This window comes from Chrysemys picta, chromosome 10 (genome assembly GCF_011386835.1).
Source record: "Chrysemys picta bellii isolate R12L10 chromosome 10, ASM1138683v2, whole genome shotgun sequence".
In the NCBI taxonomy this organism is placed as follows: Eukaryota; Metazoa; Chordata; order Testudines; family Emydidae; genus Chrysemys; species Chrysemys picta.
The window spans coordinates 70,975,039-70,992,606 of record NC_088800.1 but is presented as its reverse complement, the minus strand read 5'-3'; the positions used below and the strand labels follow the sequence as shown (position 1 = coordinate 70,992,606).

The 17,568-nt window shown below is 40.1% G+C and overlaps 1 protein-coding gene across 1 annotated transcript; it reads left to right on the top strand.

Annotated features, from left to right (window-relative positions):
* The first annotated feature begins 12 nt into the window (after window positions 1-12).
* On the top strand, window positions 13-8,016 carry COQ7 (coenzyme Q7, hydroxylase). The gene is made up of 6 exons (XM_005307195.5): window positions 13-144; window positions 1,201-1,400; window positions 2,935-3,049; window positions 3,133-3,272; window positions 6,543-6,611; window positions 7,408-8,016. The coding sequence occupies exons 1-6, from the start codon at window positions 75-77 to the stop codon at window positions 7,483-7,485; spliced, it is 672 nt and encodes a 223-aa protein (XP_005307252.1). The 5' UTR covers window positions 13-74; the 3' UTR covers window positions 7,486-8,016.
* The last annotated feature ends 9,552 nt before the right edge of the window (window positions 8,017-17,568 follow it).

The window sequence follows — 17,568 nt, the reverse complement described above, 5'->3', positions numbered from 1 at the left end:
CATTTTGAGCGAGTCTTCTGGATACGTCATCACTCTGCGCCGAGGTGAGGCGGTTCCAGGCCCGGGTCAGGGCCATGGAGGCAGCTGTGGCTCCGGCCGTGAGGGGGCTGCGCGCGGGCTGCCAGCGTCTCTGCTACGGGGCAGGTACGGGGGCCACAACTTTCCCCTCTCATGGCAAAAGTGGGGTACCCGCTTCCCGCGTCACTGCCCCTAGCGCCCACCCCGTCCTTGGGGTACCCCCTTTTCCCGTCACCTTCCGGGTCATTCCATCTCTGCCACTCTCTGGGGTCACGCCCCCCCCCGTCCGCTCCCGTCCCTGGGTTCACCCCTTCCTCCAATATGTTATTGCCTTCTGGGGTCACTCGTCCATCTTCTTCTTGGGGTCACTGAATGAAATTAATAGGCAGCAGGTTTAAAACAAATAAAAGGAAGTATTTTTTCACACAACACATAGTCAACCTGTGGAACTCCTTGCCAGAGGATGTTGTGAAGGACAAGACTATAACAGGGTTAAAAAAAGTACTAGATAAATTCATGGAGGATAGGTCCATCAATGGTTATTGGCCAGGATGGGCAGGGATGGTGTGCCTAGCCTCTGTTTCCCAGAAGCTGGGAATGTGTGACAGGGAATGGATCACTGGATGATTACCTGTTCATTCCCTCTGGGGCACCTGGCATTGGCCACTGTCGGAAGACAGGATACTGGGCTAGGTGGACCTTTGGTCTGACCCAGTATGGCCGTTCTTATGGGGTCACCCCTTCCTGTCATACTCTGTCCCCTTGCAGGTTTACAGTTATCTCCACCCTCTCTTATCCCCACCCTGGAGTCATCTCCCACCAGCTCATCCCGTTCCAGGGTCATCCATCACCCCTGTGCTTCATCCCTACTCCTGGGGTCATCTGAGCCCCTTTGAGGCTAATCTCCCATATCCCACTTTCACCCTAAGGTCACCTGTCATCTGTTCCCCTTCTCCCCATTTTCCATTCCTGACTCAGAATCCTTCCCCCCCCCCCCCCCCCCCCCCCCCCGCATCACACTGGAGTCATGTATCACAAAGGGGTAAGTAAGTAGGTACAACATGAGTAAATGGTGTGTGCATTCCGTGTTAAGTGTTTGTATGGATATTTTATTAAGACTTCCCTCACTTTCAGTGGTGGTAGAGAATTATAGCTCACATAAGTTGTATCTCTGTTTGACAGGTTCTGAAAGAAAATGGAGTTTGCAGTCAAAACAGACTTCTTTCAGATTTTGTAGTACTGGAATGACCTTGGACAACATCAACAAGCCAACCATAGATCGCATAATCAGGGTGGATCATGCAGGGGAGTATGGGGCAAATCGTATTTATGCTGGGCAAATGGCTGTGCTAGGTAGAACTACAGTAGGGCCAGTCATTCAGGTTAGTATGTGTGGTCTAACTTCATCTTATCTTTATGCTTCTTATATACTCAAAGACATATTCTTTAGCTGAAGTACAATAAAATAAATTACAAGGCTATAATTTAAGGTTTGCAATATTTACTTTAAAACAACTGGTCTTACAAAAGCTCTTCCTATGGTAAAATATAAGTATGACACATAACATAGTGATCGGATTGGCTGATGAGTAGGGTCATACCAAATTCATGGTCCATTTTGGTCAATTTCACGGTCATAGGATTTTTAAAATCATAAATGTCATGATTTCACCTATTTAAATCGGAAATGTCATGGTGTTGTAAATGACCCAAAAAGGAATTGTGGCGGGGTCACAAGGTTATTGTATGTGCGGGTTGCGGTACTGCTATCCTTACTTCTGTGCTGCTGCTAGTGGCAGCGCTGCCTTCAGAGCTGGGCAACTGGAGAGCGGCAGCTGCTGGCTGGGATCCCAGCTCTGAAGGCAGAGCTGCTGCTAGCAGCAGCAGCAGCACAGAAGTTAGGATCACATGGTATGATATTGCCACCCTTACTTCTGTGCTGCTGCCTGTAGAGCTGGGTCCTCAGTCAGCAGCAGCCACTTTCCAGCCTCCCAGCTCTGGTATGATATTGCCATCCTTACTTCTGCACTGCTGCTGGTAGGGCACTGCTTTCAAGCTGGGCAACCAGGCAACAGCCGCCGCTCTCCAGCCGCGCAGCTCTGAAGGCAGTGCAGAAGTAAGGGTGATGATACCACAATTCTCCTAAAATAAACTTGCAGCTCCTCTTCAACTCCCTTTTGGGTCAGGACTCCCAGTTTGAGAAGTGCTGGTCTCCCCTGTGAAATCTGTATAGTATGGGGTAAAAGCACACAAAAGACCAGATTTCACAGGAGGGGACCAGATTTCATGGTCCGTGACGTGTTTTTCATGGTGGTGAATTTGGTAGGGCCCAACTGCTGAGTGAATCATAGACATGCAGTTGTTGCAGTGTGTGACAAAGGGTTCGTTATGTTTTAGGTGTCAAGATTCTTGTAAAATAAAACTCATTTTATATGTAAAAAAGGAATGAGGGAAAGCTGTGAAATAACTGTTCATATTCCCTTTTCCCAAAATGTTAACTAATTACTGACTACAAATAGGTTTTAACAAAACCTAATAGTAAAGTTTTAACAAATCTGACCAACAAATTCCTCTTAATTCGTCAACTTTCATTCTTGCTTCTTCTGTTGTCATCATTTCCTAATTTTTCAGTCCTCATAGAGTTTTCTATGTTAGACAGGACCTGAATTTCTAATGTAAAAGCAAGCAAGAGGGAGGGAAAAGACACACAACCTATCCCTACCTGCGCACCTTTCAGGCCCTGTTTATGTATTCCAGAGAAAAAACAGTCACAAGCCAATTTAATTTATTTTGTTGCTCACCTTTACAAATCAAATTAGCATGAGTGAAGTTAATATCCATTGAATTTTTTCTCTACATTTATAGTTAATGCTTATTTTCTATTACGTTTTTTCTGTAATTTTATTTCTGTTGCAGCAAATGTGGGATCAAGAAAAGGACCATCTGAAAAAGTTTAATGAGTTAATGGTCACATTTAGAGTTCGACCTACTGTTTTATTGCCTTTTTGGAATGTTGCAGGGTTTGCTTTAGGTGAGTGCATAGTCTTATTGATGTTGTTGTTAATAATGTAGGTTGGAATGTTTTGTTTGAATTAATTTGTTTGATAATTACAGGTGCTGGAACTGCTTTACTTGGAAAAGAAGGTGCAATGGCTTGCACTGTGGCAGTGGAAGAGAGCATATCAGATCATTATAACAGCCAGATCAGAACACTAATGGAGGAGGATCCAGAAAAATACAAAGAATTATTACAGGTATGTGAATAGCAACAGAGGGTCCTGTGGCACCTTTGAGACTAATAGAAGTATTGGGAGCATAAGCTTTCGTGGGTAGTCTCAAAGGTGCCACAGGACCCTCTGTTGCTTTTTACAGATTCAGACTAACACGGCTAACCCTCTGATACTTGACAGGTATGTGAATGTAGTTTAAAGGTATTTCACATATTCTCTGAACAGTATATTGAGACAGTATTTTTCAAATGACATAAATATGGCATTTGGGTTTGCAGCAGATTATTTTCTCACTGCTAGTTCAGAACACTAAAGGCAATGAAACACTCAAAATGAAAAGTGTTATGTTTCAATTAGCTGTTGGATTAAATGTAAATATCTGAGACCACAGCTACAGAGCCCATTTCTAGTAGTTGCAATCTGTTTTTTGATGGGGACAGAAGAGGCAGCCTATGGTTCCCAAACATTTTAATTTAATGGGAGGGACTAGAGAAAAAGAAAATGTACAAATTGTTATAATGTACCATGTGGCATGCTTTGGTTATACTGGGTATGACAATATCATTGCAACTCCAGATACCTTGCAGAATTTGAGAGCAGCTGATCTCTCACCTTCACTTGGATTAGGAACCACTTTCCTAGTCTTTTAAAATTTAATACCTTTGGGCCACAATCCTGAATTGAGCTCTTAATGGGCAGACAACTGTGCATGTGCATAACCCTGTTGATTTCAATAGGAGGTCTACCTGTGAGGAGCTTGTTACAACTGAGTTCTTAGGCCCTCACCTTATAACAACCCATTGACCACTACTGCCTAGTCAGTTATACATGTGCTGACCTGCAGTGGAGGTTGGGCTGCTCCAGATCCCAGTCTCATAGGCCCAAGACTGGGATTTGAAGTAGCCCAAATTCTGTTGTTGATTAGCATCTGCAAGACTGGGTGAGAGATGAGCTGTGAGCACAAAGGTATCATGTTAAAAAAAGCTGGTCTGTGTACCAGTAAAATACAAGACAAAACAATGACACTGAATGCAAGAGCAGGATAGAGAGAATATCAAGAACTCAAATTGTCCAGCAGAGTAAGATGTTCTACCTTTGATGTCTGGAGACCGTGAGCACGTCTTTGGCAAAAGTGTATTTTATTTTTCTTTTGATTTATACAAATATAAAAAGAGGAGCCTATGCAAAGCCCTACGTGAGGAAAACTGTCATGTATGATAGAAAAATCTCACACCATTAGTTCACATGTTTTGCTTGAAGGTATTTGGTTTAATAATTTCTGCAATCTGTACTTCACAAAGAAGAAAATTTTGTATTTTATATTCAGCTCATAGCTTGAGTCCTAGATCTTTCTCTTCTAGGCTTTGATCCTGAAAGTTGTTCCATACAGGGGGAAACTTGAATCCACTGGAGCCTCATGGACTTGCGCGATTAAAAAATAGAATATAATTTATTTAAATATTTTTGATTGTTTTCTACATTTTCAAATATTTTTATTTCAATTACCACACAGAATACAAAGTGTACAGTGCTCACTTTATATTTATTTTTATTACAAGTATTTGCACTGTAAAAAAACAAAAGAAATAGTATTTTTCAATTCACCTAATACAAGTACTGTAGTACAATCTCTTTATCATGAAAGTTGAACTTACAAATGTAGAATTATGTACAAAAAATAACTGCATTCAAAAATAAAAATGTCAAACTTTAGAGCCTATAAGTCCACTTAGTCCTACTTCTTATTCAGCCAATTGCTCAGACAAAGAAGTTTGTTTACATTTGCAGGAGATAATGCTGCCTGCTTCTTGTTCACTATGTCACCTGAAAGTGAAAACAGGCATTCCCATGGCACTGTTGTAGCCAGCGTTGTAAGATATTTGCGTGCCAGATGCGCTGAAGATTAATATGTCCCTTCATGCTCCAACCACCATTCCAGGGAACATTTGTCCATGCTGATGACAGGTTGTGCTCGATAACAATCCAAAGCAGTATGGACTGACGCATGTTCATTTTCATCATCTGAGTCAGATGAAACCAGCAAAAGGTTGATTTTTCTTTTTTGGTGTTTTGGGTTCTGTAGTTTCCGCATCTGAGTGTTGCTCTTTTAAGACTTCTGAAAGCATGCTCCACGCCTTGTCCCTCTCAGATTTTGAAAGGCACTCCAGATTCTTAAACCGTAGGTCAAGTGCTGTAGCTATCTTTAGAAATCTCACATTGGTACCTTCTTTGCCTTTTGTCAAATCTGCAGTGAAAGTGTTCTTAAAATGAACAACATGTGCTGGGTCATCATCCGAGACTGCTATAGCACGAAATATATGGCAGAATGCAGGTAAAGCAAGAGCAGGGGACATACAATTCTCCCCCAAGGAGTTCAGTCACAAATTTTATTAATGCATTATTTTTTTAACAAGCATCATCAACATGGAAGCATGTCTTCCGGAATGGTGGCCGAAGCATGAAGGGACATATGTATGTTTAGTATATATGCCTCATAAATACTTTGCAATGCCAGCTACAAAAGTGCCATGCAAACACCTGTTCTCACTTTCTAGTGACATGGTAAATAAGAAGAGGGCAGCATTATCGCCTGCAAATGTAAACAAACTTGTTTGTCTTAGCGATTGGCTGAACAAGAAGTAGGACTGAGTGGACTTATAGGCTCTGAAGTTTCACGTTGTTTTGTTTCTGAGTACAGTTATGTAACAAAAAAAAATCTACATTTGGAAGTTGCACTTTCACGACAAAGAGATTGCACAACGGTACTTGTATGAGGTGAATTGAAAAATAATATTTTTTATCATTTTTATAGTGCAAATATTTATAATAAAAAATAATATACACTTTGATTTCAATTACAACACATAATACAATCTATATGAAAATGTAGAAAAACATCCAAAATATTTAATAAATTTCAGTTGGTATTCTATTGTTTAGCAGTGAGATTAAAACTGCCATTAATGGTGATAAATTTTTTTTTTTAGTTAATCGTGTGAGTTAACTGCGATTAATTGACAGCCCTATTTTCTGTATAGTTCCAAAAACCTAGTATGAGCTTCTTTATTTCAGAAGTTGTTTCCTCATACACCATAGCTATAGGTTCTTCTAACTGGAAATTGTGGGGAGGGGATTTTTCAAAAGCATTCAGTTTCCTGCAGGTCTTGATCTCAGATATTGTCCCTCGAGTGATGATGTGGCCAGAAGTATGTGGTTTATGTTCAGTTTTGTCATCTGGATGATTGATGTGTAGGTGAAAACTGTTACTAATCTGCTACCATTTCTTTTAAAAAGATAATAAAGAAGTTCCGAGATGATGAGCTGGAGCACCATGATGTAGGGCTTGACCACAATGCAGAATTGGTAGGCATAGAGCATTTATTCATTGCTGTTGATCATTGCTACGCATCCAGTTGTGATGGTCTCTCCTTCTCTTTGTGCAAATGAATGTATAGCGCGTGGGTGGGAAAATAACAGTGCAATAATAATTCTTTATTCTTTCTCGGGAGGCAGGTATAAGATAACACTGAAGGTGCCTTCACCAGAATCTGAAATGATGCTGAATTTTTTTCCAGCAACTGAGTAGCATCCCGTTATGCTGCTGTTAAAACTAGTTCTTTGTTCCTAGCTAACTAGTTCAATTCTGCTTTTGTTTTTTCAAATCGTGGCTTAATTTGAGTTTTCTTAAAAGATCAGATTAGTAAGTGAGCCTTTTGTCAGATAGAGTAATCTATCCCTTTCAGTCTTGGGAATCCAGATATCACCTTGATATACCAAACACAATTTACCATATTGGTTTAGGATGAAACTCTGGACCAAATTCTTCCTTCTCGTAATGCCTCGTGAGCTCACTGTAGTCCCTCTACTGTTTTCCCACCTCTATGTGGGGGACCTGAAAGAGTTCTGTTATGTGGAGGGAAGGGGCATATTTTTCTCACATACAATATATTTCAGTGCAAGGTAAGGCTCTTTAATTTAAAAAAAAAAAAAAAAAGGCTATTTTTCCTGTTCTGAGAAAGCAATATTGTTCGTCTAATGTAGATGAAAACAAATCTTCATATATTTCATTTTTTTTTAATTAATGCATGCCTTGTTTCCACAAATCTATTTTTTTTAATTAAGACTTCATCCAATGACTAATTATCTTTCTCTTTTATAGGCACCAGCTTATTCACTTTTGAAGACTGCTATACAAATTGGATGTAAAGCTGCAATATTTTTATCAGAGCGAATTTAGCACTCTATTTTTCAATAATATAAAAGATTATGGTATTAAATTAAGACTTAACCAGTGCACTTGTGAAACTAGATATTTTTTACAGTAACTGACTTTTTTTTCTTCTTTGTATAAAGGATCTGATTCTGCCACTCTTACTTATGCTAAGTAGTATCTTGCTCAACAGGTATTTTCATCAAAATTAGTGGGGCTACATGTGGAGTAATATACTTACAATGTGAGTATGGATGGTAGAATTGGGTTCTTATTGACTAAATTAAAAGGCTGTTTTTTAACCAAAAAAAATCTGTTGTTTTTGCAAGTATTCACAAGGTGGCAGTAAAGCGTGTGTCTATGTAATAGTATATAGCTTTAGTATTAGTCTTCTGTACTTCTACAGACTTTTAAAAATGAGCTGATCCTACAATTTAATTTAAAACAATACATTTAGCACGGATTATTTTATGAGTTTTATTTTCAGGGAAAGTAAATCAAGTTCTGGTAACAATATTTCCCTCATGTCTCAAATAAAGGTCTGTTATATCAATGAAATAGACCCCTGTAATGACTTTCAACTTTGTATTCTTGGGCCTAATTCTGAAGTTTAGTCAAAAATTCCCTTTGTCCTGAATGTGTACAGAAAAAGTCGGCCCTATATACCTGATTTAAAGCAGAAGGAGACAGATACTAGCTGCAATTAGCAACAGTGTTTCTTTTTATGAGTTTTAGCTCTTCCTATCCTATCTCTTCCCAGGTCTTCTATGGCATTGATTGGATAGAGACATACCAGCTTTCACAGTGCAAGGGAATAGGGTTCCCCAAACCTCTTAAAAGCACCCTTGCATGAGAGCAATTGAAATAAACCAGACAAAATTCTGACTGCATCTTTCACAAGAAGTGCATACTGTCAATGCCTGGTGATGACCGAGAAATACAGACTACACTGTGCAATAATGCAGTTGGTATATCTTAAACTGGAGGGATCGCTACCAGTTAATACGGCAGAAGTACAGATTTTACAAAACTCTTTTCTAGAGCCCTGGGATGGAGACAGTTAATGGCCTCAAGCTGCCAAAGAGTAGGATTGGGATGTGAATTTCCTCATGCTTCACTTCCAGATGAGACGGGTACAGCTTGTTTAGTAGGGGACTACTCACACAATAAAGGAGATGGACAGGAGCTTGGGCCAGGTACTGCCCAATGTTCCTTCTGCCTAAAGCGCCTCCTGCCCATTCTTCCATCGTCACTGCCTCCTAGGGAAGGTGTGATCAAAAAGAAAACTTTAAAGGGAATTCGGCCCAGTTTTTTCACACACACAGATTCCTTTTTAACATTTTATAGTTTAATAATGAGTCAGGCCAATTTAATGCTACTTATGGCAGAGACTGAAACGCTTCCATTATTTTCACAGTGACCTCTGCAGTGTTTAAGCAAAATCACTTCCGGAATGTATGCCAGTTAGATGCGCTGACCTATTGCTATTAAGTCATTTGAGGTCACTGTTAAATTTGTGTTAAAGTGCAAGTTTGAAGCTGGGATATGTATTGATTTTGGTTGTCTGTTGGAGACAGGCTTTCACTTCTATCAACAGTGTTGTATGAAGATGGCAAGGAATGTAAAAGTCTTTCCTCTTAAATCATGGAAACAAAAAGTTAGGGTTTTGGGTGGAGGGAGTATGTCCTGTTCCAACCTTACCTGCTACTAAACATAGTTCTTGTTCGCTAATCTAGTTTTCATCCTTTCTGTTGAATGGAGAGCATTTAGCTTGTTTGCCAGATTAGAAATAGAATCATTTTGTTGTTCATGATTAAAAGTTGTAGCATATCAAGCCATGTTTCTTACAGACAAACCGAACAGTGGTGGAGAAGTGATTGAAAAGCTGGCTCACAAGTGTTGGGGGGTAGCATTTTTTCGTGACTTCTTTGCAAAGGAGGGAATCACAAGGTGAGAAACAGAGTATCTCGGAGGTTCTGCTCATGCCACTATTGTTGAAGTGTTGTTAGCATTACCAATATAAAACCTCTTTTACAGGGGGCTTATAATGCATCTGTAAAAATTCATTCCTAGCTAAAACTTGGCATTTAAGGTTTCTGCAAGAGGATGATTTCCCTACCCCCTTAAATTTGGTCAGAAAAGGTAGATCTTCAAATAGAAACTTTTTGTATGCTCCCTATCACTAGTCACAATGGCTCTTTATATAAACAGCAACAACAAAACCATCTAATTGGACAGGCAGTGAAATAAATTCTGTTCTCAGCTAACCAGTATGGATCTGGAGAAACTCCATTCACTTCTAATGAGTTGAAGTGGACATCACTGAAGTCATTTACATTGTTTAAATGAAGTATAATTTGGTCACAGTCCTTAGTCTCTTCACTCACCCACTGGACCCACTCGACCCATTGGCTTTAACTCCTCTAAATCACTGAGTTGATGGGGAGTGGGAGTACAAGGAAGTAAACTCTTCCAAGAGACTTCCTGGCTGAACCCCAGGAAGCTGTGACCAGCACAGATGTGACTTACATTAGTATTGAGCTAATGGTGTTCTCTCCCCTGGTTAATGCATTCATTTGATGTAAATGTTTGCCTACAGTGGAATCTAGATCTCCTGGTTCTATTCTCTATCCACTGGCTCATTCTGCCTCCCTTTTACTTCGTGTGCTCATCTGCTCAGTAGGGAGAGGATTTTTTTAAACACTTGCTCGTCGACAGACCTGTTGGATCTGTAAAGCAGCATGGGGCAATGGGTGTTTTTGACATGTTCCATATTGTACCCTGTACATGACACGCACATTCTGCAGGAATATTGCACACATCATCAAGTTGTTTTTCTTAAGATTCTTAGCTAAGGCTTACCTATACTTGGAAATTTACTGAAATAACTATTGTGGAATCATTATTTTGGTATAAGGCCCTGGAATAAGAGTGCTTTTTTCTGATTTAGCTTAATCCACTATAATCCTTTTCCCATTACAGCCTGATTAGTTCGAAACCTGTTAGTATTTAAGATGTCTGTGAAGTCACAAAGCAGAACACTTACATGTGGATTTTAGGACACGTGAAATGCATAGGCATCATTCATCATAAAAACATCATCCCTGTAGGCTAATAGTCTAATTTTGGAGAGCCTGGAAGACTGGGCTTCCCAGCAATTTGTGGAAATTTTTGATTTAGCAGAAAGTGACTTTTCCATTGGAAAATCATTCTGATAGAAGAGTCCCAACCAGCGGTAAAAATTGCCTTTTTGGCTGTTAGATGATCATTATAAGCAAGTCCATGAAACAGTGATATTCCCCAATCTGGTATAGGTAGCTGTTAAATCTGCCTTTTGCTGTCAGAGATAGTTCTAACAGGTGTTTTGGTGCTAAGGAGTTAAATTATTATTGGCTTATTAGTACTCCAGCAAGCTGTATCATTCTTTACTTCTAGGCATGTGTCACTTTTATAGGTGCAGAGTTCTTTATTGCTTGTCAAAACTTCAAAGATCATTGCAAGAGTAATCTCCAATTTGATCCTCACAGCTGAAAGCCCCACTGTTCATTGTAAGGGATGGATAATCACATCAGTCAATAGGAACTGGCTGCTGGGATTGCTGCATTTTTCATGGCTGCCCTGTGGTAGTTGGCTCTACTCAGAGGCAGGCAGGCATACATTGGGTCTGGTGTTTAGCTGGTGAGTAGAGATTATAATTTTAGCTTGGAATGTTGATTTTAGATGGGAGTGCTGTTTAGGAGATTTTAATTATTCAAAAAAAACCCTTATATTTTTTAAGATGTAAGATTGTTCTGTAAAGTGTTCTTTGCAATGATCCACCATACACCACAACCTGGATAATTCTTAGACAGATGCAGGGTTACCATCCACCCAATTGTTTTATTGGGGCAAGAATCCTGTTTTGATGGTTCACTCTGTAAGGATTGATGGAATAAAATGAGCTGCCAGGCAGCTTTGAGGGAGAACATTGGTCAACTGACTGATCACTATTGCCAGCTTGGTAGGATTTCATAATGGTCTTTTGCTCTCAGCTACTGGTAATGGCATTACAACACACTTCCCTCTGGCTTCATCCTCACAGGTCACTTTAGTTTACTAATGACATGTGAGAGGTGAAGCAGGAGGGGAAGTGGCTAGAGCACAAGTGACAGAAATCTTGGTCTGAGCCTCAGCAATTGCGTCATAAATGTTTGAAGTCTTATGATGTGACTGTGCTTAAGGCAAATGTAGTGTTTTTTCCCCCCTATCTGCTCTTGATGAGATGAGTGTGACCTTCTTTATCTGGTGCTGACCTTGCTGGGCTTATCCACAAATTTATCACCTCAAGATTAGACTATTGTAATGTGCTGTACCTGGGGCTACATGGTGAAACTATCTAGTTACTGAAGCTAATGCAGAACCTGGCCACTCACCTACTAGATGTGTTAGCAGCGAAAACATCACCAGGACACTGTAGTCATGTTGGCTGTCAGTAAGCTTCCAGGTGGAGTTAGAGGCCGTTGGCTTTAACCTGTAAAGGTTTACATGGTTTGCGATGTGATTACCCTAAGGGACAGCCTGCCTCCCTAAGTGAAACTGTTGCAGGCACAATCGGTGAAGATCCTTGAATTGGAGCCCTCTTGTCTTGAAAGAGAGGAGGCAGCTGCCAGGGCATTTGTTGTGAAGTGTCCTCAACTTCAGAATTGACAGCCTCCTGGTTGATAAAACCCAGATTTTTTAATCATTTGGACGTGTTGCAAAGCCCATCTTTTCTCTTGGCCGTTTGGGAAAGAGGCAAGTTAATGTGATGGGGTATGTTGGGTGTGGGTGGGACTTGTCAATAAGCTTCTCATAGACTTGTAAAAGGTTGTTGTGACGGGTTGGATCACAGAAACCCCCTTGGGAGCTGCCAACTGATGTGCCAAGACTACCCCTGTTCCTATTTTCCCTGCCAGCTCACAACTCCAGCACCCTGTCTTGCTGAGCCAGACACTCCCGTCTGCTCCAACACCGACCCAGGTTCTGAATTACTTGCCCCAAAGCTGCAGGTTTACCTGAAAACAGCTCACAGAAGTGTGCTTGTCTTTAGCACTCAGATGCCCAACTCCCAATGGGGTCTAAACCCAAATAAATCAGTTTTACCCTGCATAAAGCTTATACAGGGTAAACTAATAAATTGTTTGCCATCTATAACACTGATAGAGAGAGATGCACAGTTGTTTGCTCCCCCAGGTATTAATACATACTCTGACAGGTTTCAGAGTAGCAGCCGTGTTAGTCTGTATCCGCAAAAAGAACAGGAGTACAGTGGGCTGTAGTCCACGAAAGCTTATGCTCTAATAAATTTGTTAGTCTCTAAGGTGCCACAAGTACTCCTGTTCTTTTTACATACTCTGAGTTAACTTTTTACTTATTAATTATTTTATTAAATACAGAAAGTAGGATTTAAGTGGTTCCAAGTAGTAACAGAGTAAGTCACCAAGCAAAATAAAATACAATGGGCAAATCTATGTCTAATCGAACTAAATACAGATAATCTCACCCTTAGAGATGCTTCAGTAAGTTTTTTCCTCAGACTGGACACCTTCCAGGCCTGGGCACAATTCTTTCCCCTGGTACAGCTCTTGTTCCAGCTTAGGTGGTAGCTAGGGATTCTTCATGATGGCTCCTCTCCTCCCTTTGTTCTGTTCCACCCCTTTATATGGCTTTTGCATAAGGCGGGAACCCTTTGTCCCTCTGGGTTCCCCCCTCTTCCCCCTCACAGTGGAAAAGCACTAGGTTAAAGATGGATTCCAATTCAGGTGACATGATCACATGTCACTGCAAGACTTCATTGCCCACTTGCCAGCACACACATATATAGGAAGACTCACAGGCAAAACACAGCCATCTGCAGACAATGGTCCTGGTTAATGGGAGTCATCAAGATTCCAAACCACCATTAATGGCCCACACTTTGCATAATTACAATAGGTCCTCAGAGTTATATTTTATATTTCTAGTTTTAGATACAAGAGTGGTACATTTATACAAATAGGATGATCACACTCAGTAGATTATAAGTTTTGTAATGATACCTTACAAGAGACCTTTTGCATGAAGCATATCCCAGTTACATTATATTCACTTATCGTGTTTTTATAAAACCATATAGACTGCACAACGTCACAGTTGTTTTAAATACTATTTTAAAATTGTGATGTACCTAGAGTTTGGGTTAGGAACTGATTAAAATAAAATGTTGGAAAGTGAGATTGGATCCATGTGACTAAATGGTTGCTAACGTCATCAGTGAGAGAAGTAAAATTCTACTGTACTATAAGATGCCCTGTCCTTGCTTTTAAAGATTATTTGTTCAAAATAAGATATTTAAAGCATGACTTCATCACTCTTGTAATAGATCATTCACTATAAAATAAGATTACAAAGTACATTTGCTAAAATGTAAAACCAAAAACATACCTGTACATATCTCAAGAATTCCAGAACAAGAGACTTATAGTATCACAACATATGCATCCACTTATCTATGTAAGAAAACAAAACAACTTTTAAAAAATGGTCACCACGTTGAATGCTCTATTCTAAAAGCCTATAAATACTGGATATTAAGGCCTTTATGTTATTTAGAAATTGCTGCAGGAAAATAATGACAAATATACAATCAAAGTTAGGAATTTACAAAAGTTTATTATTAGTATAAAAGTGATAACTCCCCTGAGTCAGACAATCTCCTGGTCCCCCAGCCATTATGTCAGGACTTAAAGCTAGACAAGGCATGGTGTAGTGCTTTCATAGGTATTATTCTTTTCTAAGACCAATATTCTCAAAGAAACAGGTTTGTACAGAGATTCTCTGAACCTGTTTGTGTTATAAAGTGGTCATGGAATTTGCTTCTAAATTATACAGACAGCCTGGTGTTCTGGTCGCGCTTGAGATGTGGGTGGCCTCTGAGGACATTGCACCCTTACAGCAAAAACATGTCAGAGACAAAACACTTTTTTTTAACACATTTGGGTTGACTGAGGGATGGAAACATCAAAGGACAGGAAACCTCAGCGCAAAGCCAATCTCTTTGCCCATGTCTGCACTAACAGTGGAAGAATTCACACCAAATACACTGTCACGAATGGCTGAAAACAATATATACTACATTCAGTTTAATACAGTGCATTAAAGTACACCCCTGTCTAGGTTGTCAGACAGTAAAATCATTTCTCTAGCAGTGAGTTTGAATAGTAAACATAGCTCAGAGTGTATGTAATGTGTTAGGTGAATAACTGCTGCTTTATGTACCATAGCAGGATTTCTTACTTCCATGTCTTTAGAGTGGAGCATTTGCACCAGTACATTTAATATTATGGGCCTGATTCGGCTCTCTTTCACACTGGTTTTCACACCTTGTGCATCCCCATTTATTTCAGTGGAATGACTTCTGATTCTCACTAGCGTAAGTGAGAGAAGAACCATATCCTATTTTTAGACTTTTGTTATTAAAAACCTGCGTGGGGGGATTGTAACATGGCTGTACAAAAGGTTAGGGATGGTGCAAAGGGAAACACTGTAGAGGGGTACTCAGATACATTTAATTTGATCTGTGCCTCAGCTTGGATTTTGTGATGATTATACAGATGCCATGAGGCTGTGGTATTTTCTTCTTTATGCTTTTCAGCCATTAGCATTAGTCAATTTCTGATAGCTGTTTAGCCTTCAACGGTAGGCAGAGGGCAAAGAGATTTCTAAGCCCTCATGTGCTGTGTAGTCCTGTTATACCGTTTATGCACAAATGGACTCTGTGGTCAGGCTCATCTTTTGTTTAACAGAGCAAAACGGATTGGATTAGTGCAGATGCCTCACAAACATCCGAAAAACGGAGTGGGATTGTTTCTAGGAAGTAGCTTGGCTGACTGGCCACTGTTTCACTTCATGTGACTACTTTCAACTGTCTCTTGAGTCACAGAATATACACCTCTTTGGCTCTTGTAATAAAATGATAAGGACCTATGCAAACGTGCCATGGGATCCAAACCCTTGCATTTAAAATACAAATGGTTTCCATGAGGACAAGGCAACTCGACACTCATAATAATTTAGGGCCTGATCATCATTCTCCCCTCAAATGGGAAGGGTTTCTCATCCTTCAGTGGGGAGAAGGGGCATAGTTTACAAAACCTTGACTGCACAGCATGCATGGGTTCATGCAGCTTAGCCGCTGCTCTTCTTACTTGCTCCCAGCTCAGTTTCTGCCAGCCTTTGCTGCTTTCCACCATCCTTATTGGGAGCGGATATCTGGCCGCCACTCTTGAAAGGTGCGCCACAAACCAGGGGCTTAATTAGTACCACCAGTGAGGGAGCTAATTACAGACCCCAGTGTTGCTGTTGTGGTGACAAGTATTCTGATATGTCCTGCTCCAAAGCTGTCAAAATATGCCCTCGCTGCAGCCACTGCTGTTCACGCTGCAGGAGGAAGACCAAGCCGAGGAAAGCAAACAGGCAATTCTGAGCTGAGTATTGTGTATCGGGAAGGATGATTTTTAAGAACTTAAAACAGTTTCTCGGCCTTGTCTCTCCTCAGAAGCAAATCCAAACACATTATGTACAGGGCCCGTAGGACGCCCGTAGGTCCAGTAGCTTGTCTTGTCATATGCAAGACTGGGAAGATAACATGGTTATTTGAGATACTAGCTTGATGTCTGTGATTTTTGTCATCTAAGATAAAAATGATTGATATATAAGGGGCCCAATTCTCAGCTGGTGTAAGTTGGCTTCGTTCCCTTGACCTCAGTGGAGCTGAAGTTTATACCAGTTGAGGTAGAATTTACCGTGTGCAATATTTAAAATACTGTGGTGATTGCTCACATATGATCAAAGCTGTAGGTACTCACTCTCTGAGCAAAGCTATGCCTGTTGCAATAGCCTTTTGTCTGCAGTCCAGCCTCCTATTTTCAATTTATTACACTCCATAAATGACCTCCGAACTTATTGAGCACAAAATTGGCCAAAATGTGCCCAACAAATATCTTGAAAGAAATCTTGTCTAGTAGGTCTCTTTGATGAAAACTCCATAGCTGTAATTTAAAACACTATTGCACTGTTGGTGGCAACAGTTATATAGCTTCACCTAGGGAATATCTATCTCTCATTCTAATTTATATTTCTTGTGATCTTTCTTTTGTTCTTCCGTCAGTCTTATGTAGATATATCTAATTTATTTATCCCATGCTTATCACCATAGTAACTTAATCAGTAGGAGTCTTGCCATTGGTTTTAACAGTAACAAGCCTAGGCCTTATGGTTTGTGTATGTATTTGTATTTTCTCAAAGTATTTAGAAAATCATGTGCTACAGGACCAAATTCTACACTGACTATGGGCAAAACTCCCATTAGCCTCCTGTGAGATGTAAGTCAGGGTAGAATGTAAGGAAAATTTGACCCATGTAGTTCATTGCTTATTTACTGTACTGTTTGTATGATACTAGTGTTTGACTTGGCCAGTTAAGACGGATAGGGGTCTCAGGTTTGTCTGACATTTCTACATTGGAACTTGTAGTCAGTGTGCCCAAAGGGTTGGAGAAAAATAATCTCCTAGTAAAAAGAACAGGAGTACTTGTGGCACCTTAGAGACTAACAAATTTATTAGAGCATAAGCTTTTGTGGGCTACAGCCCACTTCTTCGGATGCATATAGAATGGAACATATATTGAGGAGATGTATATATACATACATACACACACATAGTACTGGTATATACACACACACATACAGAGAGCATGAACAGGTGGGAGTTGTCTTACCAACTCTGAGAGGCCAATTAAGTAAGAGAAAAAAAACTTTTGAAGTGATAATCAAGATAGCCCAGTACAGACAGTTTGATAAGAAGTGTGAGAATACTTACAAGGGGAGATAGATTCAATGTTTGTAATGGCTCAGCCATTCCCAGTCCTTATTCAATCCTAAATTGATTGTATCTAGTTTGCATATCAATTCCAGCTCAGCAGTCTCTCGCTGGAGTCTGTTTTTGAAGTTTTTCTGTTGTAAGATAGCCACCCGCAGGTCTGTCATTGAATGACCAGACAGGTTAAAGTGTTCTCCCACTGGTTTTTGAGTATTATGATTCCTGATGTCAGATT

What these genes read in the sequence shown, in the direction of transcription:
- COQ7 (XM_005307195.5), top strand. Translation starts at nt 75, where the DNA reads ATGGAGGCAGCTGTGGCTCCGGCCGTGAGGGGGCTGCGCGCGGGCTGC. An exon ending in GCGTCTCTGCTACGGGGCAG is followed by an intron (nt 145 to 1,200) that starts GTACGGGGGCCA and finishes TCTGTTTGACAG; the next exon opens with GTTCTGAAAGAAAATGGAGT. An exon ending in CAGTAGGGCCAGTCATTCAG is followed by an intron (nt 1,401 to 2,934) that starts GTTAGTATGTGT and finishes TTTCTGTTGCAG; the next exon opens with CAAATGTGGGATCAAGAAAA.